Raw genomic sequence first — 17737 nt, 5'->3', positions numbered from 1 at the left:
GCTGCCTTCTCTACCAGCAGTGTCATACATTCCTAGCACTAACTTATCCCCACCCCCACCACACCTCTATCCCAGCACCTACTCCTCCCCTGCCCCATCCCCCCTCTACTCAGCACTAGCTCCTCCCCAGTCTCATCACATCTCTTTCCGCAGATGCTTCCCCAGCCTCATCTCTTCATCCTCTTCCTCCAAAGTCGCAGGCTGTGAAGCTTCCAGCAGCAGGAGACAAAAAGCAGGGAGGCTATATTGCAAAAACCTGGAGCCCCCATACAAGCACCATCTGCTCTTGCGGAGAAACTCAAGTCACAGCCCCAAAATGGAAAGAACGAGCCTTGGCTCGCATCCAGTTAACGGGCGTTTAGGGCACGCTTGCGGTGGGGCCCGAGCAAGGAGCTGAGGATGCAAAGGTGAGCAGCAGAATCGCAGTACCAGCTCTCTCGGGGTTCCCAGTCCAGCGCGCAGGGTAGGCGGGGGGCGGTGTAGATCATTTCATTAAAGCCCTCATAGCAGGGGTAGGGCAAAGAGCACTTGAAGCCCACGGCTGAGATAACTTACTTAATCCTTGAACAGTAAAAGGCTAACTCTAGTCGGAAGTGACGTGCCGAGACCCGCAGGTCTCCACGTAATTGACGGCCGCCTCAACTATCCACTTTCTCAAACTGGCCTGCAGAGGATAAGTGTAGCTCAAAGTCCGCCAACCGCCCCCTCCCGCCCCCGGCTGCTCCCAGCGCTACCGGAACAAGCCGAGCCCAGGCAGTACCCGAGCCGCAGCCGGGACAAGACAGCCTCGCCTGCCCGCTCCCGTCTGCACCCTGCCGGCAATGGGCTTCAGCAATCAGTCACGCGCATGCGCCGCCCTCTTTCTCCAGAGGATTCCTCAAGTCACCTGGACGACCACGTTTCAGCCACCTGCCCCTCCAGGTCTCTTCTCGTCCTTGATTCTTCCTGCAGGTTCTCACCTCCGGCTGCCCGCCTTCTTCCGCAGGCACCGCTGGGCCCTCCCGCAGCCACCCGCCGACTCCCTGGCTTCCACTGATACGAGCCTCACGGCGTGGCTTCCGCTTCCGGCGAGTATTGTGTGTCGCGCTGTGGGGCGGGGGCGGGGGGAGGAGGAAGGAGGGAGGCAGCGCTCCGGCGGCTCCGCGCCCCGCACTACCGGACCCGAAGCCGGGAAGGTAGGTGCTGTCCCGCCGCCGTGCCCTGGCTCCGGGGTCTGCCCCTGCCGGCCGGCTCCGCACGCCGCGTCCCAGCGCCCCGCGACTGCGTCACCAGCCCCCCGCACGTAACCACAGCTGCCTCCGCCCGCCTTGGGCCCGGGCGGACGTTTTGCCGCCCCGGCGACGTCAGCGCGTCCGGCGTTGCTTGGCTACCCCGCCGTTCCCCCGTCCCGCTGCCACTCGCCTCCCCCGGTGAAACTCTGACGCCGTCACCGCGGGTCTCGGCTGCGTCATAGCAACGGGCATCCCATCTTCACGTCACACTCTTCCTCACCTGGACACGTATCCCTCCCTCTCTACCAACCTCCCTCCTCTCCAATTCCCCTGCGCCAGATCTGATGGGAGAAGATGGAGAAGGGGGTGGGACCGAGTTACAGACCACGCTCAGGAGAGGGTCTCAAGGTGGGAACTCGGACAGTGGTAGAAACAAAATGAGGACGTGCCTGTAGTTTGCCCTTCTACAGAGACACGAGGAATAAAGGGGAAGAAATGACCAACCCAGAGGCGCCCAAGGCCTCACTATGGCTGTAGCTCCAAGTCCTCTCCATACTTCCCTAACCTTTTCCCCATTTCTTTCTCATCACTTCTTTGCCAGTCTAGATCCCTGCTGGTCCCTAACTCTGCATACAATTCAACTCACCCCAGGTGAGGGGGCCACCTAATTTCTAGAAGGTTGGGGAAAGAGCGGGATCACTGAGCGGGATCACTAAAAGTTGGAGTCCCATAGGTGGAGAAAAATCATCCAACTGAACAATCTCTCCTGGTTGAGGGAAGAAATTGAGGTCCAAATAAGTTACTACTACAAATTAAACACTTTTCATATGTGTCATCAGTGTATACAGGAATAATCAACTCATTATATGGCTACTTCTCTCTCAGTGTATAGACCTACTAAATTTCTTCCTTTCTGTTGGGTTCCTCGGAGGGAAGGGAGGAGAGACAGGAGGGGTTATGGAGACAGAGAAATAAACCATTTCATGGATAAAAGTGGTGACATTTTAAGGATAGAGTATAAGACCAGCCTTCTGCTTTATAAATCTCTTTGATGCATTTCCAATTCTTTTCAGGCTTCACTTGAGGGAGGTTTTTGATTGCCTTCCTTTTAATTCACAAGCACTCCAAAACCTATTAGTTGGAAGCACAGTACAACCAAGGAATTGATTGTTGATAGCTATTTTATGAGACTCTAGTTCCTGCTTAATATTTAAAATAGATTTTTTTTTTTTTAGCCTTCTTTTCAAGAAATTATTAGCCTGGGCTCAGTAATACACTCTTTAGTATAGTTGTCACGAATTTGTCACTTTTTAGCAGTTCCAAATGTCCAAATGCACACAAATAGAAATGAGATGTTGTGTGAATCATTTCATTCCAAGAAGAGGGCACACTTCTTCTAAGCTAGTCTGACAAAAGAAAGAATAATTTCAAACTTTCCTGAAAAGAATAGGTTTTACCCTTGCGTAATTTCATTTATTACCATTTGAAAGAATGAGAGAACAGTGGCAGAGAATCAAGCTTAGGTTCCAAAGGACTATTGTAATAAAACTCTTCTGTAACATTAAGTTTTAAAATATACCTACTTTAAGAAATCTTAATATTTTGACTTTTATGGCATTTTTCAGTTTCCCAAACTCCTTTCTCATCTATTAGAAAAATATGTCAAATTGAGGATACATTGGTCTGGAACTATTGGTTTAAAGATACAGATGGGATAAGCCTGGGTGGGGAGAAATATATTGGGCTGGACTTGAAGGAAGCCTCTGTTTCCAACAAGAGAAAGCAGAAATAAAGACAGAAGAGATTGAGGGTTGTGTGTCAGTTTGATGAAGAGGAAAGAAAATTAGATTGGTGCTGGGAGTCACAAGTTTTAGAAATGCAGAAACAACAGAGAGGTTGAATCTAGTGGAAGAGATGTAAAATACCAAGATAAGGCTGAATCTGCATAGGATTTCACATGGGGGTAAGTGTCAGGGCAGGAATGCAAAAAAAATTAAACCTCCAACTAACATTTTTCTCTGCTCTCTTCCTATCCCTAAGTTAAATAATGGCAGAAACAAGTCTCTTGGAGGCTGGAGCCTCTGCAGCCTCCACAGCTGCAGCTCTGGAGAACTTACAGGTAGAGGCAAGTTGCTCTGTGTGCCTGGAGTATCTGAAGGAGCCTGTCATCATTGAGTGTGGTCACAACTTCTGCAAAGCTTGCATCACCCGCTGGTGGGAAGACCTAGAGAGGGACTTCCCTTGTCCTGTCTGTCGAAAGACATCCCGCTACCGCAGTCTCCGGCCTAATCGTCAGCTAGGCAGTATGGTGGAAATTGCCAAGCAGCTCCAGGCTGTCAAGCGGAAGATCAGGGATGAGAGCCTCTGCCCCCAGCATCATGAAGCCCTCAGCCTCTTCTGCTATGAGGACCAGGAGGCTGTATGTTTGATATGTGCAATTTCCCACACCCATCGGGCCCACAACGTCGCGCCACTGGACGATGCCACACAAGAGTACAAGGTGGGGAACTAGATACATGATGTCAACATGGGGCAAAAGGGAGGAACACGGAAGCGGGGCGGGGCTCCCCAGGTAGAGGATCATAAACTCCTGAGGGCAAGACTGTGTCTGGTCCTCACTCTGTAGTCTCAGAGCTGCATACACAGAGTGCACGTAGTACATCTGATCAGTTATCCTCAAGCATGAAGAAGAGCAGTAGTGAGGAGTACTCCAAAACTACTCTCTGACTTTTCTAACATATTTGAGTATGTGTGGTCTTGGAATGTATCATATTTTTCATAAATGAATGAAACCACATGGAGAAGATCAAACTTCGGAAAAACTGAAAAGTGGTCTGATTTCCTCATTCTGTCTCCCTACTCAGAACGTCCCTTTTCTTCCTATTGGTATTGAGAATAGGGGAACAACACTTTAGACTAATTGCCACCGGAAGCTGAACCAGCCTATTGTTTGCTTCTTCCCCAGATAATAGATAACATGACATCTGGTTTAACTTATCGCTGGGACATAGTAAATGAGTAACAGAAACTAGAGATTTTAATTTCTCAGTACTTTATCACGTACTTTGCTTAATTATGTTAATAAAATCTTGGAAATAAGATTTAAGGTAGTTTATAAGTAATTAAGATTTTATTATATTTTTGGGTGGTTAGAGTTGGATGGGAGGGCAAGTTTAAGGAAAGATATTAGGGTATAGAAGGTCACCGACAGTAATAGGCAGTTACTTAACATAGAAAATAGATAGGGTTGGTGACAGCTGTACCACTGAGATTCAGTGAGAGGAAAGTTTGGTGAGCATGGAACATGATGGGGACAGGCTGGTGGCAGGAGGAGAGATCTGTAAGAAGTTTACACCCCCAAATGACAAACAAGGAAAGGAGTTGGGTCAAGAGGTGGTGAGGTGGATAGGGTGCAAACAGCTGGATTATAACAAATCATCTCTGAATGTAAGATATGCCAGCCAACCCCAAATGCCACCTCTCCCACTTCCCACCCTTCAGGAAAAACTGCAGAAGTGCCTGGAGCCTCTGGAGCAGAAGCTGCAGGAGATCACTCGTTGTAAGTCCTCTGAGGAGAAGAAGCCTGGAGAGCTCAAGGTAAAGGCAGGTGATCCCATTTGGCAGGCAATTAACCAGACATTAACCACACATTATTTGATCCAGTTTTAACTTTTTAGAAAAATACTGTTCTCTCAAAAATGACATTTTCTTAGGCTTGATTGTCACTAAACATTATACTTAAATTACTTGTCATAAATTAAGTATTGAGGAGAGGGATGTAAGAGGTGACAAACTTTGGACAGACAAAGTTTTACATCTGGCGAATTGGGAGAGTTCATGTCCATTGGACTCCTTTTCTTTGTATAGCAGGGAAGGAGGCTACCGAGAGTGCAGGAATAGGAGTTTCTTAGAGGCACTGAGGAAAGGAGAATTGGGCAGGTTCACTGGGAAGGAAGGGAGAAGGAGATGACCAAGAGCTCCCAGAAGAACTGCCCAATAACATTAGGACCACATTCTCTTGTGTTCCTAGAATGTTCTTCCCCTCCTCATCCTATTCTTCAGGCAGGGAAAAAGTCACTTCCTGGCAGCTTTTCCTAACCCTTCAGAAATTAGCTTTCTTAATTTTCATTCAGTTTTGCACCTCTTTCATAGCATTACCATATTCGTAGCATGGTATTTTGGTACCCACCTTATTTTTGCTATTGGACAGTGAACAAACATTAAAAGTAGCGGTAATAATAATTAGGATTTATTGAATTCTGTGCACTAATTCCTTGGATGTCCATTGGCATTCCAAACTTACAGCATTATATTAGGTCTTAGGGTTCTGCCCAGGTTGGACTTCTGAGTTCAGGCTAAACTTGGTACAAGAGGGACACGGAGGAGCTACAAGACAAAGGGAAGAGTGTCCTGGAGGTCGTCTTTGTCAAGGGTGAACTTAGAAACCTTGTAAGGTAGGTGTTATCACCCCCCAGTTTACACAGGAGGAAACAGAATTTAGATAGTCCAAGTCTAGTCCAAGATCATATAGCCAGTTTGTGGTAAAACCAGGGATACTCGTTCTCTATGAACCAATAAAATTTGTTAAGCTTCCAGTGTAAGCCAAACCTCTATTTGACACTGAAGAACAATAATGAGCAAAAACACAGTCTCTACCCTCCTTGGGCTTATAGACAAGTAGAAAAAATAAATAATGACATGGAACAAAGAACATAGTTACAAGTTCATAAGAACACAATGTAGAAATTTGACCTCATTAAAGAATTCCAGAAGAAATAATGAGCTTTTGGTGTTAAGATTTAGAGATCACCAGAAATACATAACATTCTTTATACATTTTAACAAAGGAAGCATTTGAATTTTTTAAAATCCGAACTAATTTTGATTGCAAAAGTGAACTTTAAATAAAAATTTTTTATCTTTTGGAGGGCTCCTGAGAAACTTAAAATATGTGAAAACAAAGTTTTTTCTCACTCTTTAACTTTCTTCTGCCTGTTGATCACCTCTGAAAGGTAAAGAAGAGAGAGAAGAATAAAATTTTCTTAAACACTCTAAATACTTAAACAGAACGGCAGTGTTTCTAAAAATACAAGTTATCATTTCAGTGGTCTTAGAAACTACCACCAACCTTTTTGTGACCATTTGAATTTTCCTTCTCCCTCATCTCCACCTCCAGAATCAGACCCTTTTTAAAATAATTTATAATTAACCATGCTAAAATGAAAATTATTGATAAAATTATCTACATAATTTTAAAAATATGTCATGCCCAGATATATTATAATACAACATTAAAAAGTAATTTATAATAAATCTGTGTAATATTTGGACATGACTACTGTGAAAAATACTACAGTGTAGTTTTATCCTTGCACCTTCATGTGACATTATCAACAATGCATCAAATACAAATTCAGACGGAAGTAATTGTGTAGTAATGTAGACTCGGATACCACAAGCAGCTTAGCTGTTGGTGATGTGATTTTTCAAAATGATAAATAACTTTTGGTAAAATTCTAAGAAAAAAATACAGTCTTATTCAGCCATTTCTGAAAAAAGTAGGTATAGTACAACTGTATAAGAATTACTGTTTATATTTAAAATGGTACTCAAGTTCAGGCCTGTATTTTTGAACATCCAGCAGAACATTAGAAAATGGTGCTGGACAGTTTATCTTGCAGGTTTGTCTCATACATTGGAGGAGTGCTAGCATATGTTACAAGAGTACTCCCAATCATGGCAAAAAAAAATAGTCCCCATTTCCAAAATATGCCCTACAAATATAGAGTGAAAAAAAAAGAAGGGATTATGGGATTATGTGAGGGAGAGCCCTTTTGCTTCCTATTTACCACAGTTAGGAATCGTAAATTCCACCATTCATCACCCCTAAACACACGTACACTGTGCTTTACTTCAGGGTAAAATGTTGTGGGAATATATTTTGTTCTAATGTGGGCCTAAGAGGACAGCAGTGGAACGGGAAGAAATAGCAGCTCTAGAACTGGAACTGATCAGCCTCGCCTGGCAACTAGCTTAAAATCTGGAAACACCAGGCTTGTAAGACACACCCTGGCTTTGGGGCCCCACTCTCTTATTAACCCTCAGCCCTACCTTTCAGTCCCTGTCTACTTCCTCTTTCCAGAATCTCTGCTGCTCACTTTGCTCCCTTCTTGGGTTGATTCTTCCCCATCAGCCACATGACACCTAGAGAATCCTTCTTTGAGGAGATCAATTCTTGTTGCATTAGAGATACAGAAGGAGGATGTGCTTGCTGATAACCTCAGAAAGAGTTAAGACTGATGTTTGAGTCCTATATTATCAAATTTCAGGAAAGTTAGGTTCAAGTCTATTTGCTGGCTGAGAGAAAGCATGTTTCAAATTTCAAGAAACTTACTAAGAAACCTGTTCCTGGGATGGCAACTGTCAGTTCCCTGAAGTGACTTGAAACTGCTTAACAGGTTCAACTCTGAAGTTCACGTGTATATTTTGCAAAAGCCCCTTACCAAAATCTTACTTACTTACTTTTCCAGTTGGTTCTATCTGGTAGATGTTTTTATCAAGTAGATGTCTTACAATATACAAATGATGACAATCATATATTAACTTTCTGGTATTTGTACTTTCCTTTTCTTGACAAATTGTATTAGCTAGAAGTTTATCATCAGATATGTCAGATATTTTTGATATCTGAAATAGTTTGTCATTATTGAGTTCTTATATTTTTATTTTGTTTTACTAACCCACGAAAGTACAGCTTTTTTAGAGGTTAACATAATTAAAGAAAATTAAAACTTTTTAAACATTGATTTTTTTTTTTTTTTTTTTATCTCCCTGATGGTTCTTCACTCCCAAGTCATTAGTGGGGGTAACAATGGGAATGGAGCCATTTTTTACAAAAGAAAACTGCAATTGAGAGAAACATGAGTGTCCTGTTAAACTATTTCCAATGACACTGGAATCTTTGTTAATTAATACACATGGCGGGTATGGAAAGGCACTGGCCCTGCTAAACATAACACCCTCCCTCTTTTCTCAGAGACTGGTGGAGAGTCGCCGACAGCAGATCTTAAAGGAATTTGAAGAACTTCATAGGCGGCTGGATGAAGAGCAGCAGATGTTGCTTTCACGACTGGAGGAAGAGGAACAGGACATTCTACAGCGCCTCCGAGAAAATGCTGCTCACCTTGGAGACAAGCGCCGGGACCTGGCCCACTTAGCTGCCGAGGTGGAGGGCAAGTGCTTACAGTCAGGCTTCGAGATGCTTAAGGTTCGACCTTTGCCCCTGCATAGCCCCTCAGGTCGAGCGCAGTATAGCTTTGCACAGGTTGTTCTGTCAGCCCAGGATACTCACTCTGCTCTGCTCCTCTAAATCCAGTTCTTTGTTCTAGACATACTCAAAGAATCTATCTACCGAAAGGCTTCTCTGATTTCTCCCATTCCCTTCTAATCATTTCTATGTTCTTATGTCTTGTCAACAATTATGTGCTTAATTTGTACCAAAGAAAAAATCCACTCTTTTGAAAGGAGTGAAGTCTAGTCTGAATACGTGAAAAAAAACTATGCATTAAAAATTGTGTAAATGCAGTTACCATTACTTTTAAGTCCTGGAACTTGATTTACCTAGTGCTAAGAAAAGAACAGAAACCTAGTTTGAAAGACAATTGAAATTATGTATAAATAATATATTGTTTTTGATATGTAAATGGTGCCTCTAAAATGTTTGAAATAATTTGTTCTCTTAAGCAGATGAATGGTGTTAGCAAGGTTGTAGGAAACATATTTCTTACTTTAGAGATCAGAGTGCCAGCATTTGAATCAGTGAGGCTTCGCTGTACATTTATCTGCATGTTAATGTATTCCTTGGTATTTATTCTTATGTCCTTTCATGTATGTGTGTTCTGCCTTCCACATTAAACTGGGAAATCCTTGGGGGGCAGAGATTTGTCTTCTTTGTCTTCTGGACCCCAAGTATTTGCAAATCAGGATTGGCACACAGTTATTAATGTTTACTAACCAATACCAGACGGGGGATACCAAACCGTAACAGGAAAGTATGATTCGTTCCAATGCCACCAGTCTGGAACTATCTGTACTGATCCTCAAGGAGATAGGTGTGTGGTTGGTACTTGGGGGACAGAGTAAAGAGCAGACACAATCCCTGTACCTTGCTTTGCGCTCCCAGTGTGCTTGAGGAACAAAGACAAACACACAAGAAACCATTTGGAAGTGATATAAATTACCAAACTTCATGATGACCAGAAGTTGAAAGTGGGGATGAAGTTGGGAGAAATGTACTCAGATCCCTCTGGAGCTCTTCCTCTTCCTCTTCCATTGTGACCCTCAGTTTGCCCTATTTCTATTTTAGAGATTTAGGACTTTTGGGAGGAGGGGGAACCTTTTGCCTGCAGGACCCTTGACTACCAGGACCAATATTGCTTTCTTTTCTCCTTCCCTCTAGGATGTCAAAAGTACCCTGGAAAAGTAAGTGATTCTTGCATCTCTTTGAGTGAGTTAGGTCTTGGCTTAGAGACTTAAGGATACAGTAGGAGTTTGGGGAGTAAGGATGCAAAAGTCATACAGCATCTGGATAGGATATGGGAGAAGGTTCATTGCATCCATGAAGCCAGTTAGAAAGTAAATCATCGGGACTAACCGTCCCTTTCCTTTTTCCCTTTGAGCATCAGGACTTCCTTGTTGAGGAAGATACCAAGATAATGTAGGACCAGATTCTACTTGTCCCTGTATGTGGACTTGTGTCCAAATGAGATGGAGGAAGAAGGGGTTGGAAGAGGGGGAAGGATGATTACCCATTTGCATGAAATATAACAACATTTCCAAAAAGTTCTGGGACTCATTCTTATAAGGATCTGTCAAGGGGACCATATGGCGCTCCATAATTGGCAAAAAAAAAAAGGCAGTTCACAAGTATTCTCAGGGTGGAGGGAGAAAGTGGGAGGATGGAGAATTATAGTTTCTCCCTAAAGATGACAGCATCTGAATACACACTCAGCTTGAGCTTCCCCTGACCCTGCCCTTTCTTCCCATATCTCCCTATCCCTCCTAGATGTGAAAAAGTGAAGACCATGGAGGTGACTTCAGTATCCATAGAGCTGGAAAAGAACTTCAGCAATTTCCCCCGACAGTACTTTGCCCTAAGGAAAATCCTTAAACAGCTAATTGGTGAGTTATTCCCAAAAGGAAAGTAGCAGAGAGAAGAAAGCCTTTAGGTCCTACTTTATTGGGCTTCAGTTATCCCTTCTGTCACTTACAGGCCCATACCCACACCTACCCCTTTACCTGGCTTTCAATCATTTTGAGTCATAGAACTCAAAGTGAGAAGCCCCTTGAAGGTGTCATCTACTCTTAGGCCCTAACTTTTCTGAATAAGGACCCAAAAAGGTTAAGTATTTTGCCTAAACTTATCCCCTTTTGAGAATGAAAGGGAATGTCATTATTATTTACTCAGAGAAAATAATCATAAACCAAGACTGTTCCAGGAAAACAGACACCTGGTCAGGCAATCCAGAGATCCCGATGATGTCTTCTTGGTATCCTTCTTAACATTTTCCATTCTTTCTGGCCCTTGGGCTGTGCCTGATGCTTCTCTACACAGTGAGCTACATAATGATGTCAGAGGGTATGGAGGAAGGACCAGGCAGGAGCCTAAACCACCAACCCTTGCAAAGTCAAGAGAGCATTATCTGCCCTTAGGGCTGGGTGAAAAGTGAAGCCAGTGTTCCCTCCCCTCCCTTAGGTGACACCATGGATTGAGGAAATTAATCAAACTATGGTGTTCTGGGGACCTTTAAGGGAACAGGCTCTGTAAGACAGGCTGGAAGAGTGAGGCAGGGGCATTTAGCTATTCCCGTCCTCATCTAGCTCCCCACTGTGGCTTCTCCCGCCAGCGGATGTGACCCTGGACCCCGAGACCGCTCATCCTAACCTAGTCCTGTCGGAAGATCGTAAGAGTGTCAAGTTCGTGGAGACGAGACTCCGGGATCTCCCTGACACACCACGGCGGTTCACCTTCTACCCTTGCGTCCTGGCTACTGAGGGTTTCACCTCAGGTCGACACTACTGGGAGGTGGAGGTGGGCGACAAGACCCACTGGGCAGTGGGTGTGTGCCGGGACTCTGTGAGCCGAAAGGGCGAGCTGACTCCATTACCTGAGACTGGCTACTGGCGGGTACGGCTGTGGAATGGGGACAAATATGCAGCCACCACCACACCTTTTACCCCTTTGCACATCAAGGTGAAACCCAAGCGGGTGGGCATATTCCTAGACTATGAGGCTGGCACGCTGTCTTTTTACAACGTCACAGACCGCTCTCATATCTACACCTTCACTGATACGTTTACTGAGAAACTTTGGCCCCTCTTCTACCCAGGCATCCGGGCTGGTCGGAAGAATGCTGCACCACTTACCATAAGGCCCCCAACAGATTGGGAATGACAGGTAGGGATGTGGAAATAATTGGGGTGAGGCAGGGTCAACAGCTATGGGCCTTCCTTCCTGTGACCTGCTGGAACGTCTTCATGTCTGCCTGGTTCCAGTCCTGAACCACCTGGGAGAAACACCTTCGTTTCTAGAATGGTTTATGTGGCTGAGTAGGTGGGATTGGGCTGGGATGAGAACACAGCTGTGTCTCCCTCCTAACTGTCAGAGCGGGAAGCTGGTTCCCAGGGGATTATCTCCCCTGAAGTCCATCAGGTTTTCTACTGTACAAGCTTGGATTGGGAAGGAAGGAGAGGCTTTTCCAGAAACAAAAAGTCTGGGAGGGTCTGATGTGCTCAAACCAGAGGAGGAAACAGAAACCCCTGTACATCCTTTTAGGGGATTCTTTGACCCAGAATAGTCTTGTTTCTTGAGGAAGAGCACAGGGGTATGTGTACCTCTAGACTGAAATAAAAGTGAATGACAGTTGCTCTCATGGGTCTAGAAGTTGAGAAGTTTTTCTGAGGGCAGAGATTGGGCATCAGGAAGATTAGAAGGTCAGGGAAGGGGGCTAAAGGAATAGACTCCTAGATACTAATGGAGAAAGGTTTCTTTGGTCTTCTATTTCAAGAATAAGGTTGCCAGAGTGGGATTGGGCAGAGGTAGGAATGTGGGGAGGAGAAGTGTGAGAAGGAAAAAGAGGAGAACCCAGGTCCCTGTCTCGGCCTTCAGCAGAGCTGGCTTATTGCCTGCCTCCTTATAGTTGATTTTCTCCAAGAAGTCAGTTACCTTGCTCTTTGGAGGCAAGGTGCCAGGGACACTTCAAGACACTCTACCCTTTCACTATTTTCCCAAAGGAACTTGGAAAGGAGAGAGTCAGGTATTAGCGGAAAGAGAAAAGTATTTCTATCCAAAGCTCTGGCCTTACTAAGTAGTTATTCCCAAGATGTCATCCTTATTCTCTGGCTAAGGTTTCCAAGCCAGAAAGGGAGAAAGGAAATGAAGTCGTCTTCATTCTGACGACAGGGTAGAAGAGGGTGGTATGTAAAGGGAAGGGCCAGATAGGCAACTTCCTTTTGCCTGTGTACATCTGGCCTGAAACTGTTCACAAGCGCCAGTCTTTGGCTTGTTTGCTTCCATCCTTCACGGTTTGCCATTTCCCCTATCAGAGAATGTAAATCATTTAATGTTAGGCCAAAATACACAATTTGTAGGGTACATATGTTGTCAAAAAAGGTAAAGCAATGCATGCCAAACCACACTAAAATGACTTGGACTATCTGCTGCTTGGATAATCGGGTTTACAAAAGATTGGGACAAGAAACTGCAGTTTATTGAGGGCATTTCAGTACCTCCTACCACCTCAACAGGACTTTGTCCAGACTCTCCTCTTACCTTTGTGCCTTGACTGTGGTTCTTTGTGGCAAGATGCTTTGGTTGGTAAAACAGTATGGAACAAAGGATCCACTGAAGTGATCTCTGCGTCGTGTGTTAATTTGACAGTGGCCTGCGTTGATGTATAAGCATGTTTCCAGGGCTTGCCCTTAGTGATTGATCAAGGTCTGTGGTGGGCCTGAGCATCTACAGTTTAAGCATACACCTTTAATTTGAGTTTGGGGACACTTGTGAAACTCATCCCAGAAGAGGTTTCAGCCACTTCCTCTGAGCTGGAAGCCTGGTTCCCTGTCTAGCCTGGCAGGGTTTGAGAGGGGAGAGAGGCCTCATCCTCTCCTCACTTAGGCTCTCCTCTCCCTGTCCCAGAGTTCATTCATGTTCTTCTTCCCCTCCAGCTCACATCCCTCTACTTCTGACCTTAGGAACTGGTGGTCATTAACTGTGAGGCAGAGGTAAACACAGGATGCCAAACAGAACAAATGAAAGAGGTCGGAGGGAGGGATTGTGATCTATATGTCTGTATTGGGAGTGGGGGTTGTTTCAGAGGTAGGAGATGCTGTTGACAGGTTTCTGTACTCCAGTACCTAAGACTAGGAATTAGTGAGAATCACCTACTCTATGTTTATCACTGCTTAACAGGAAATGTGCTGCTTCAGTTAAACGGAAAAGAGCTGTGCTTTCTGAGGGCCAAACGCGCTCTACCTTCCCTCTACCAGCCTCATGATCCTTTCCAATTTCACTCTCACTGGCACCAGTACTTTTTTTGAATGTATAACCTCTCCTCCTATCTGTAAATCTTCCAGGTATCTGCATTTGGCTTTAGGAGAGTAGGGCAAACAGCCTAGCTGGGAATAAATTGCACAGAACCATCTCCCCAACCTATCGGCATAAAGAGACCAGTTTTCTGTCCTGATAATGTTCAGCAGTTTAAGATCCTCCCCTGTTCCACCAGCCTCTCCAGCCTCGACCTAATATACATGATCATGGGCTTGAGGAAGACTAGAAGGAAGCCAAAACTCGTAAAGGAACCCTGGGCTTGAATTGCGGAAAGGGTTGGGGGTTGGGTTTACAAACAGATGTGTCTGTGAAGCCACAGCGTGGCGCCAGAGTAAAGGCCACCGGGGAATGCCTTACGGGCCCAGAAACTACACTTCCCAGGAGGCCTTGCCCTGACGCCGGGGCGGGGCTATGTGAGGGGCAGAGTCAGACGGTCAACGTGTTTGGGGCTCTCCCATGACTAGATGGCGGGGCAGGTGAAGGACCGTGAGGCTTTCCAGAGGCTCAGCTTCCTGTACCAGGTAAGTCTGGTAGAGGGCGCACCGAGAGGGTTCTGCTGTTGCCGGGCCCCGAGTGACCGCCCCCCTCCCTAGGCCGCCCACTGCGTCCTTGCGCAGGACCCCGAGAACCAGGCGCTATCGAGGTTCTACTGCCACACGGAGAGAACCATTGCGAAGCGGCTCGTCTTGCGGCGGTGAGACTGGCACAAAGCCTAGCGGAGGGCGGGAAGCGGGAAGAACAAAAGAGTGAGAGCGGGCGCTCGGACCACCTTCTCCCTCCACCCCCAGGGACCCCTCGGTGAAGAGGACCCTCTGTCGTGGCTGCTCTTCCCTCCTCATTCCAGGCCTGACCTGCACACAGCGCCAGAGACGTGAGTGCTTCTGTGGAGGTGGGATGATTGAGGCGCATTGGTGGGGGGAGGGGAAGAGTAAGTGACCGCGTCCTCGCTTTAGATGAGTAGATTGGGCATGGGATTTGCAGGAGCTGGCTTTCTCCAGTTCTGAGTTATGGTGTTAACTGCATTTGGTCAGACTAAGGTCTGCGCAGTAGAGAAATGTTGCCTTAAGAGGCAATCTCGTCCATGCATAATAATAGATGTTATTTGGCATCGTGGAAGATATGATTCCCATCATTCGTTCAGTCATACAACAAATATTATTCTAAGATGTGACGAGTATTGTGCTAGATTCATTATTCTCGTTGAAATTATAGTCTGATGGGACAAACGAAGAAACAATTAAAATAGTGTAGAAAAAAATGCTTTAATTGGGGGAGTAGAATGCTAAGTTACTTATGCCGGTGGTGGTGAGATTCATGATAAGAAGAGGAAGTGGGAGATGGAAATTTAGGGATATGTGTTGACTCAGATGAGAGCTGTGATGCTGTCAAGAAAATGAGAGTTTCGGTGCTGGAGTTTGAGGTGCACAAGCCATGTAGCTAGTGGAGGAAATGGCAGATGTTGAAGAGTCTTGTTAAGGAGTTTGGCCTTTATCTTAAAAAGTACCAAGAAATTCATAGTTTATGCAGAAGCCTGACACTTATCAAACTTGCATTCAAAGTGACGAGGGAGTGGAATTCCTACTAGAAAACAGTGAATGCAAAAACGGTGCAGAAGACCTTTTTTCATTCTAAACTGAGGCACTCACTTCCTTTTTTCCCACTTTCACCTCAGGCTGCAGGGGACAGCGCTGGACAGTACAGACCTGCCTAACATGCCAGCGCAGCCAACGGTTTCTCAATGATCCTGAGCATGTGCTCTGGGGAGACCGTCCTGAGGCCCTGCTAAGGATCCAAGCAGGTGAGAGGTGGTGGACAAAAATGTGAGATATCCCAGGGGTATGGGGTGATGGGGGACATAGAGCTGAAGAGGACACATAGGTGAGTTCTGAATTGGTTTGAGAGGTACAGCAGTCTTAGAAAACTCTAACTCTGTTTATCCATCCAGATCTCAAACCACCACAGCCCCTGTCAGACAAAGCCCACCTCGTTCCAGCCCACCTTCCTGAGGAAAAAATGCAGCCGCTGAGCTCCAGTCACCAGTGACGGATTCACTCTATCTTCCAAATAAAGTTAATTGTGTTTCACTCTGGTGGTTCTGTTTTGTGAGTATTTCAGCTCTTAATTTCATTTTCCTCTCTCCCTCCCTCCGTCCTTCTCTCTCTCTCTCTCTCTCTCTCTCTCTCTCTTGCTCTCTCTCTCTTGCTCTCTCTCTCTCTCTCTCTCTATATATATATATATATAGATATATAGATATATAGATATATAGATAGTTTGTTTGTTTGTTTTTTGTACTGGCTAACCTCTCCTTTGTCTTTATTATCCTCCTACTCCCACCATTCAGGGTGATTCATTTTTCATAGACCACTTGACCTCACTAAGCAGCTCCCATATCCAGGACCCTGACTCCAGTGGCCCTTGGTTCCTGAATGCCACGTTTGGAACTCAGGCTCTAGTGTTGTCTGCAACGACCTGAGCCTTCTTTGGACATTCCATATTTAGGTAGCCCTGACTGTTGGCTAAAGGGCTAGGCAGACTGCTGATGCCACAGATGCTGTTTTTAAATGAGAAAAAAAGTTGGAGTGGAGGAGGAGGGCCTTCAGATCTTCTAGGCCTAGTCCAGAGCTGGTCTTTTCCAATCTCTGGTTTTTCTTCTATAAAATTCTAATAAGGGAAATTAAACAAACTTGAGCTAACGAAGGCAAAAGGGGTTATCAAAAGGATGCTGGCAGACATTGTACAAGTATGCTCCATAGGTAAACCCTCAAGGTTGTCTTGAAAATTAGTAAACAAGTTTTTTTCTTCGATATTCTTAGAGAACTTATTCAAGGACAGAATTTCAGTCTGACTTCTTTGCTAGATGCCAGCTAATTGATTTACCCCAAAAGTATACAAACACGATTTACTATTCCCAGAATGCAGTTTTCTTTTTTCCTTTTCTGTTATTGCAAAATAAATCCTGCATTGCACTTACTTATTGCTGCATAAAAATCACTTGAAAAATCACTTCACGATTTATTATTTTCCCTGATTCTGTGGGCTAGGCTTTCTGAGGGCTTGGCTAGGTGTTTTGTTCCAAGTAGCAGCACCTGAAGATACTCTGCTGCAATTAGCTGGTGGCTGTTACCTGGTCTGGAAAACCCAAGAAATTTCATTGTGCGTGTATGGTACTTCATTGCTTTTCCATATGGCCATGCTATACAGCTGGCTTTTATGTCCTCACGGCATGGCTATCTCAGGGTGATTGGACTTCGTTCCAAGAGGACAAGCCCCCAGGTACAAGTGCTTATCTTACCACTCTAATGTCCCCTTGACCAAAGCAACTCACATAGCCAAGCCCAGATTCAACATGAAAGGGCCTACACGAATACTGGGAGGTTTATTGGTTCCCTGGGGACCACCAATATAGCAATCTACCATGTCCTTGTTTTGCCTTTGTCACTGACCCAGTCTCTCCACTTACTCCATGTCCACAAATTTTCACATGGAAAATACAAAAACAGTGTGCAAGTAACAATGTTTCTGAGTTATCCTTTGACACTTTTTTTCTGGAAATTATATCTACTTGGGCCAACTGCAGCAACCAACAGAAACGTGTAGCCTACACGTCCTATGTAGTACGTCCTATGCAGACCTGGACCCTTTTCATCTTCAGCTTACCTTCCTTGGCTGCACCTACACATCTCATTTCTAAGCTCATTGGCTCTTGGCACACTAAATCTGATTCTTGGACAAGTTTGTTTTGATTGTGATGATTGCACATGACTGAACATGCCCACAGTAGGATAGCAATAGGGGAACTCTGAGTTTTGATTTCATGGCTGAGTCATTAAGTGATGTGTGTGGGAGACCATAGGAGACAGGTCCAAGTTGGGAGGGAGATGAAACAATATGGAATATGGTTCACTTATGAGTCTTTGTG

General features: G+C 45.0%; 2 protein-coding genes and 1 long non-coding RNA gene across 5 annotated transcripts in view; 2 read left to right on the top strand and 1 right to left on the bottom strand.

Annotated features, from left to right (window-relative positions):
* The window catches only part of LOC105308153, a 36433-nt gene extending 35405 nt beyond the window's left edge, over positions 1-1028 (bottom strand). The window contains exon 1 of the long non-coding RNA XR_897277.2: positions 887-1028. This is a non-coding gene — a long non-coding RNA (uncharacterized LOC105308153). The remainder of the gene's footprint in view (positions 1-886) is intronic.
* A 27-nt stretch (positions 1029-1055) lies between these two features.
* LOC105308154 (E3 ubiquitin-protein ligase TRIM39) lies at positions 1056-13122 on the top strand. 3 transcript variants are annotated; one of them, XM_023525388.1, is made up of 8 exons: positions 1089-1175; positions 1813-1862; positions 3252-3711; positions 4713-4808; positions 8248-8478; positions 9670-9692; positions 10276-10391; positions 11117-13122. In XM_023525388.1, the coding sequence occupies exons 3-8, from the start codon at positions 3259-3261 to the stop codon at positions 11662-11664; spliced, it is 1467 nt and encodes a 488-aa protein (XP_023381156.1). In that variant the 5' UTR covers positions 1089-1175; positions 1813-1862; positions 3252-3258; the 3' UTR covers positions 11665-13122. The 3 variants fall into 3 exon arrangements, with proteins under 3 accessions (XP_011382296.1, XP_023381156.1, XP_011382295.1); XM_011383994.2 differs by lacking the exon at positions 1813-1862 and having other exon boundaries at positions 1056-1175; XM_011383993.2 differs by lacking the exons at positions 1089-1175; positions 1813-1862 and adding an exon at positions 1228-1619.
* A 201-nt stretch (positions 13123-13323) lies between these two features.
* Positions 13324-15902, top strand: RPP21 (ribonuclease P/MRP subunit p21). The gene is made up of 5 exons (XM_011383990.2): positions 13324-14339; positions 14412-14512; positions 14607-14689; positions 15491-15616; positions 15764-15902. Exons 1-5 carry the CDS (start codon positions 14283-14285, stop codon positions 15859-15861), a joined length of 465 nt encoding a protein of 154 aa, XP_011382292.1. The 5' UTR covers positions 13324-14282; the 3' UTR covers positions 15862-15902.
* Positions 15903-17737: the final 1835 nt, after the last annotated feature.

Source organism: Pteropus vampyrus, unplaced genomic scaffold (assembly GCF_000151845.1).
Source record: "Pteropus vampyrus isolate Shadow unplaced genomic scaffold, Pvam_2.0 Scaffold553, whole genome shotgun sequence".
Classification (NCBI taxonomy): Eukaryota; Metazoa; Chordata; class Mammalia; order Chiroptera; family Pteropodidae; genus Pteropus; species Pteropus vampyrus.
The sequence above is the reverse complement of the archived record's forward strand: the minus strand, read 5'-3'. Positions and strand labels throughout refer to the sequence as shown.